The 7,416-nt window shown below is 37.7% G+C and overlaps 1 protein-coding gene across 1 annotated transcript in view; it reads right to left on the bottom strand.

Annotated features, from left to right (window-relative positions):
• The window catches only part of KCNH7 (potassium voltage-gated channel subfamily H member 7), a 213,049-nt gene that overhangs the window by 154,141 nt on the left and 51,492 nt on the right, over window positions 1-7,416 (bottom strand). Inside the window, exon 5 of the mRNA XM_027776500.1 lies at window positions 5,157-5,371. Coding sequence (XP_027632301.1) covers window positions 5,157-5,371 — 215 coding nt within the window. The remainder of the gene's footprint in view (window positions 1-5,156; window positions 5,372-7,416) is intronic.

Below are 7,416 nucleotides of genomic sequence, written 5' to 3'. Positions count from 1 at the left end.
CCTCTCGGGATCTTGGGCATGCACGCACACGCGCCTGGCGTGAGTTTAAGCCACCGGGTCCAGGACGTGAACCGCGGTTGACTACATGAGAGTCCAGCGACATAGCCATTACACTAACTGCTGTTTCCAACAAAATCCTCTTTGAAGAAAGGATTGCCATGCAAATATCTTAAGTGAATAAAATAACATTCTACTAATATAATAGTGTCCATTGCCGATAGCGAATGTGCTGAGAATTTTCTGAAAAGGAAAGTCTCCATCCAGATCTAACAAATGAATATATTTTTGGTTTTTGGTTGTTTAAAAGTTATTTTTATTAACTAGAAAACAAGTGATATTATATGCTGGGGGGAAGGAAATTCCAGAGAGAGTTGTGATTAGGAAACATTGCAAAGACTAAAGGAGAAAAGAATTATAGGCTAGCCCTACCTTAAAGTGCTTAAATTTCCCAGAGGCTATGTCCATAAGAGGAATTTCTCAATGTTTGATCTCTACCTTACCTGGCTTTATATATGGACAGGTGGAAGGTTTTTGTTTTTCTAAGTGCTAAAAGTGGCGTTACAAAGAATAAAAAGTGTTCGACCAATACTTTTTAACCTCTGTTGCTAATCTCAGACTTTATTCAGTCTCTTAGTATTTCTGTCCAGAACAATGACCACTTAGGTGTGCTAGTTGCCTCCAGAATCTTCATCCAGCCACTGCATCACTATATTTTTCACATTGTTAAAAAAAAAAAAAAGAAAAGAAAAAAGAAAGAAAAAGAAAAAAGGAGGATTTTTATAAAACATGATCCAATTCTAATCTTCCTTCACCATGAGAAGGCCTTTTGCCTGCAATATACCTGTCCAGTCTGGGTATTTTGCAGAGAGGCATGGGTTATTCTACAATTTAAAGGAGTAGAAGAAGCTGTAAAAACAAAACAAAACAAAAGAAAACCAAAAAACTATGGAGCCTTTTGTGGGCCTCAGATTCACTCAGTGTTAAGCAAAAATCCTAGTCTGTTTAGACCACTATAATATAATACCATTACCTGGGTAGCTTATAAAAGACTGAAATTTATTTTTTCACAGTTCTGAAGACTGAGAATTCCAAGATCAAGTTGCTGGAGATTTGGTGCATGCTGAGGGTTTGCTTCCTTGTTCATAAGCAGCCATTTTTCACTGTGTCCAATGTGGCAGAGGCAAGCAGGAAGCTATCTGGATCCTCTTGTAGAAGATCCTTAAGAAAGGGATAAGTGACTAACGACTGCTATCCTAATGACTATCCTACTATCCTGATGACAACTCACCTCTTAAAGGTCCCATCTCCTAATACAAACACATTGGGAGGCCAGGGTCAAAAGATTCAATCTACAGCAGCAGTTTAAATTTTTTTTTTTTAAATGTTAAAAGTGGGCCCAGCTAGGGTGTTGTGGTTAAGGCACTGGATCCTATGTAACAGACTGTACAATTCGAGTCCTGGATCTGGCAGCTTGAGAAACATACCAGGCATGTGTGGATGTGTGCCCTAAATCCAAAGAGAATGGAGAATGGATTACAGTGTGGTCATCCCTTCTGGGTGTGTGAATTCTCATTTTCCTTCCCTCTCTCTGTGTCTCTGTTGTCTCTCTCTGGCTAGTGCATGTGCCCCAAAGCAAAAATAAATAAATAAAAAACTTAAAAAAAAAGAAAACAAATATTACAATGTTATGAAACTAAGAATAAAAGTTACAGAGATTTTAAAGATAAAGTGTCAGCTCATGGCCAGGTGGCTAAAGTGGTGGATCCCACATGACCAACTGAGTAGTTAGAGTCCTAGTCCCAGCAGCTTGACAAACATGCCAGACATGTGTAAGTGTCCACCCAAAAGCCCTAAGTAGGGAAAAAATAGAAGTGATTACAGCATAATCATTGCCCTTGAGGGGCACTTTCTCACTTTTCCCCTTTCTCTATCTCCATAGAGTTCATGCTCTTCATGGCAAATAAAAAAACTTTTAAAAAAAGAAAAGAAAAGAAAAGAAGAAAAAGATAGAGTAAGAAGTATTGAGAGAATGTCAATTTTTTGATGATATCTGGTACATTTGACTGATACCCCAAAGTACTTAGATGATACGGAGTACAGACTCTTCTAGAGGGAAGAGTTCCCACTTGCCTCTTTTTAGCCTACAGAATCACTTATTCTAAGAGTACGTATAGGACCAGCAGATGGCACAATGGTTACATTGCCAGTCTCTCACGTAGTTGACTGCGACTCAAGTCCCAGATCCAGCAGCTTCAAACTCATACCCAGCGTATGTGTATGTATGTGTGTGTGTGTGTGTGTGTGTGTGTGCATGTATGTCCAAAATCCCAAGAGGAGAATGGAGGAGAAGGGATTGCAGTGTGGCCATCTCCCCAGGAGGTGATTTCTTGCTTCCTGTCTCTCTGTCTCTTGGGTAAGTGCCCATGCTCTGTAGCAAAAATCTCTCTCTAAAGAAAGGAAGGTCTATAGACTTTTGTGCTATCTTAACTTTGTTCTTGCTGTTTTTTTCTGTTTAGAATTCTTCTCTCTCCCTGCTAGCTAGAAAATCAGTGCCATGAGGAACACTTTTCATACATTATTCTATTTAATTCTTACATCAACTCTGAGAAACAAATTTTCCCAGCTCTAAAACGTGCCTCAACGTCACACAGTAATGCCACTTGTCTCTATAGTGCATAAAAAAGTGACTTAGCCAGAATTAAAATACAAGGCTGTTTGATTTATGCTCTTATTCACTGCTTGTTATCCAATTTGATAAGTCACCTTCTAGATCCAGCATTTAAATGTCTTATCCCCTCTTTCACTTCCCTGAAAGTTTCCCCTCTTAAAGCACAAGTAGTTTCTATTTAATTTGTGTTTCTACATTTTTTTATTAACATGCACTTCATTTTGGCTACTGATTTATGTGCTCTCTGTCCTGCCAGGCTGAGAAATCCCTCAGAGCAGATACCATCTTGGTCCATGTGTGCGTCACACTTTCCTACATAACAGATGAACTGCACAGGGCAGGAGGGGTGTACTCAGTGGTGGACTAAGCATGTGAAGGCTTTGCCAGAATCAACGTGGCAGCATACAGACTGAAGTGTGTTTTGGTTTTGACCCCCAAAAGATTTTAAAACATTTTAAATTTAACTTGCCAACTTTTAAACTTTAAGATAATTCAAAAAAGAAAAAAGAAAACTGGAAGAATTGAAAGCATTAATTGGTCAGATCCCTTTCTGACCACAATTGACTGTAGCTGAGTGGCAGACACGTGCTATAGATACAGTTTGCTGCAGTCCCTCTACCTCACCACTCTGTCAGCTTCACTCATGCTACTCACAGAGCTCTATCCTTAATGTTTCCAACCTTTCTTCTGTATCTTCTCAAATCTCCTACTTTCTATATATTTATATAATGGTCACAGTCTATAAACAATATAATTTTTTTTGAGAGGTTTTCGCTATTAGGGCGCGTGTACTCGCCAGACAGAGAGAGACATAGAGAGAGAAAGCGAGAAATCACCCCCCAGGGGGAATGGCCACGCCGCAATCCCTTCTCCTCTATTCTCCTCTCGGGATCTTGGGCATGCACGCACACCCGCCCGGCGTGAGTTTTAAGCCACTGGGTCCGGGACGCGAACCGCAGTTGACTACGTGGGAGTCCAGCGACATGTATCTTCTCAAATCTCCTACTTTCTATATATTTATATAATGGTCACAGTCTATAAACAATATAATTTTTTTTTGAGAGGTTTTCGCTATAGGGCGCGTGTACTCGCCAGACAGAGAGAGACATAGAGAGAGAAAGCGAGAAATCACCCCCCAGGGGGAATGGCCACGCCGCAATCCCTTCTCCTCTATTCTCCTCTCGGGATCTTGGGCATGCACGCACACCCGCCCGGCGTGAGTTTTAAGCCACTGGGTCCGGGACGCGAACCGCAGTTGACTACGTGGGAGTCCAGCGACATAGCCATTACGCTAACTGCTGGTTCCCAACGATATAATTTTTTAAGGTAAAATCAATTGCAGGTAAAATTCAAGCTATCAAAATGGTGTCAGTACAACATGCAAAACAGTAGACTGTTTATTTACAACCATTCAACTAAATATATACTAACAATTATAATAAATATATACATTTTACAAAATATAAGTTAAGAAAAGGAAAATGTGAAGAGTAGAAAGCCTCATTGCTACATAAATATTAAAGCATACACTAGGGATGCTCTCAAGAATGCATGTACAATTTCTTATTTCAAATGAATGTAGACTGCCAAATCTGCTTATAACTAATTCATGGTCTTTCCATAGCTATTTTAGCTCACAAATGAGATGTTATTTACAAATAGCACTATAGTGTTTGTAGTGACTACAATTAAAGAAAATAACTATTCAAATGTTCTATGTTTATGATAGATATTAGGGTCAAGTTAATCTTTAAATTGGGGACAGTTTCTGCAATGATTTGCTAAGCAAATTGTTCTTAAAAGAATTGTTTACTTGACAAATTTTAGAGTCATGAATTTCTAACAATGTAAGTGCACTGTAAGCAAAAGCTTGCTGCTGCTACTCCCATTGGTATTTTGATATAATAAGTACAACTCATTTTAGTCTATTCTTTGAAGCAGGACTCCTGCTACACAGTACCTTTTTACCCTAGTTCAAGTTAAAGTATTAATTTGGAAATGATGAAAACTTTGTCCTGTAAAATGTATTGTTTCACTCTGACTTTTCATCATCTCAGACAGTTTGTTTCCCCAAGTCAACTGTCTTAGGTCTTAGTATTTAGTGGAGTAAGTACAGAAAGGGAGGCCAGAGTATAAGGGAATCTCAATTAGTCTACTAAAGCTTCAACAGCCACATCCATTACATTAAATAACCGTGCTTTAATAGTGTGAGAGTTGGCAGCCAAACAATAAATGTCCAAATATGACGAATAACTGGTTAACCACCTCTGTAACTACAGGAACAATACTGTTAGCCCATTTTTACTTGGTCTTGTAATAGATAAAATCACAGCATATAGTTTTATTTATCAGTTACTTTAGGGGGAGCCTGACATCTCAAGATAAATAGAAGTACAAATAAATATCTTACCTCTATTGATATTGTATTTTATGATGCAGAAAAGAACTACGAAAAACAGTTGAAACTGATGATAAAATCATGTCCTACCTGGGTAACCTTCTCTGTCACATTGTGTGTTCGGTCTTTAACTTTGGGTGCAATAATGGTTTTGTCTGAAGAAGGAGGGGATGTATTCTTTTTTTCAGTTTTGACATCTGAAAAGTTCAGAGTGAGCTGTGGAATCTTGTTAATGGTGCTGTATTTGTTGAGGTTGGAATCAGACGTGGATCCCAGGAGACTCGACTTGATATGATTAAAAGGCCCTAAAAAAATTGGAAAAGTATTCGTAAGAGTAAAATCAGAAGAACTAGAATAAAGAGATAGTCCTGAATGCCCTACCAATGACTCATGTGACCCTGATTCAGGTGTGAGTAAATGCAGTCAGCTGATACTGAACATAAGTCTTAAAGTCACCTGTTAAATGGAGTGGCATGTGAATATCCGAGAATATGACTGGGTCCTAGGTGTGCACCAAGGGAGAAAATGGCAGCTTTAGCTATTAATCAACTTCTCTCATTAAAAGCTGAAATAAAAGAAAAACTTACTCCCTGTTATTGACAAATTCTAAAAAGTTTATCATGATTTTATATTATAATCTTGGATTATTAAGGAAGGATGTGCCTATGATTGAAATCACGTTGGCCATGACATTTCTGAGAGTCTGTGGTAACCCTTTCTCTGTGTTACTGACAAGTGACAAGCCAACTGGGTTCTTCAAATGCTTTCACTACCTATATGAAATGCTCTACGAGGTTCTAGAAGAAGTTAGGTCAGGTGAATGAATTACAGATAAAGCTGAGAAGGGCAAAGGGTTATTTTGTGTGTGTGTGTGTGCATATGCACATGTACATGTATGTGTAATGTACTATAAACTTTAGGATCTGGTGTGGGATTTTAAATCTTTAATTGTCTTTTTTTTTTCTACCATTTAGATTTAAAATTAGCCACTTCCGTGATATAAAGAAAAAACATAAACCCCATGGAAGGGGAATGTACTGGCAAACATAATGTACAATAGAAGTGACATGAATGGGATTAACAGTACTTCCAATTTTCACATTAATTTCCAACAAAGATAATTTGGCAAGAATAAAGACTCCCGGTTTTCTTGAGAGTGATTGAACTGACCACCTATAGCTTCTTTTAAAGAGAAATCTATTGTTTGTTGCTTTGGAGTGTCAAGAATTGCTCTAAGGAGTACATTGTGCAATGGGTGCTATTATTTACACCATTATTTGAAGCACATAAAAATTAACATGAAGAGGGACCAGCAGGCATCGTACTGGTTACAACACTAGACTTCTACATGGCCAAGTGCAGTTCAAGTCCCAGACCCACAAGCTTTAAAATTACACTGGGCACATGTATGTTAGTGCCCAAAATTCCAGGAGGAGAATGGAGGAGAAGGATTGTGTTGTGGTCATCCCCCACAGAGGGTGATTTCTCACTCTTCCTCTCTGTGTCTGTCTCTGTTTCTCTCGAGAGCACACCAGCCCTATGGAAAAGACCTTAAAAAATGTTAACATGAAGAAACTTATTAAGAGTCTGAGCCCACTAATGTTATACAGTCATTGTCATTGTGTTTCAGAGCAGTTATAAACTGGATTAATTAACTTAATAGCACATTTTGCCTTATGCTATTATTTTCCATGTTCTGAAAGAAACTCACACATTTTCAGGATTAAATGTATACCAAGCAAGGTATGAACACTCTAAAATTAGACTTATAGATTATGTTCTTTGGATTACAACAGTCAATTGACTATAGTCAAATGTAACATTAAGAAAACAATATTAATCATTTTATTCATAGTTACTGTGGAGAAAAAATATAGTTTTATAAACTGTATTTGTTTATGAAAGTTTACATTTGTTTATTATGAAAGTTTAGCCTCTGGCAAATACAGAAAGATTTAAAGTAATGTTAAGAAAATGTTCAAGTATTTAACCATATTTGTTTCTCCAGTTGTATTTTACTTCTTTCCCTGAATCTTACGCATGATGATGACCCAGTCAATTCAGGTAACAAATGTCTTTGAGCTCTCTGGACATTTATTGCCTTGTATTTTCTCATTTGCATAGAGATCCTCATTTTTGCTTCTATTTATGTAAGAAGAATAGAAATGAGAGCCAAAAGTGGCACCAAATTAATCTTGCCTTCATATAGATCTCTGGCAGAAACCCCATTCTCCTGGTCTTTATAGATGTCTCCACTCAACATTATTAATTTTATTATTATTATTTTTTTAATCTCACTTTCTCTCTCTCTCTCTCTGGAGAGCATACTACATAAGGTGCTTACACTTGC

This window comes from Tupaia chinensis, unplaced genomic scaffold (assembly GCF_000334495.1).
Source record: "Tupaia chinensis unplaced genomic scaffold, TupChi_1.0 Scaffold000674_2, whole genome shotgun sequence".
Taxonomy (NCBI): Eukaryota; Metazoa; Chordata; class Mammalia; order Scandentia; family Tupaiidae; genus Tupaia; species Tupaia belangeri.
Note: the sequence above shows the minus strand (reverse complement) of the source record. Positions and strands in the feature narration are given on the sequence as shown.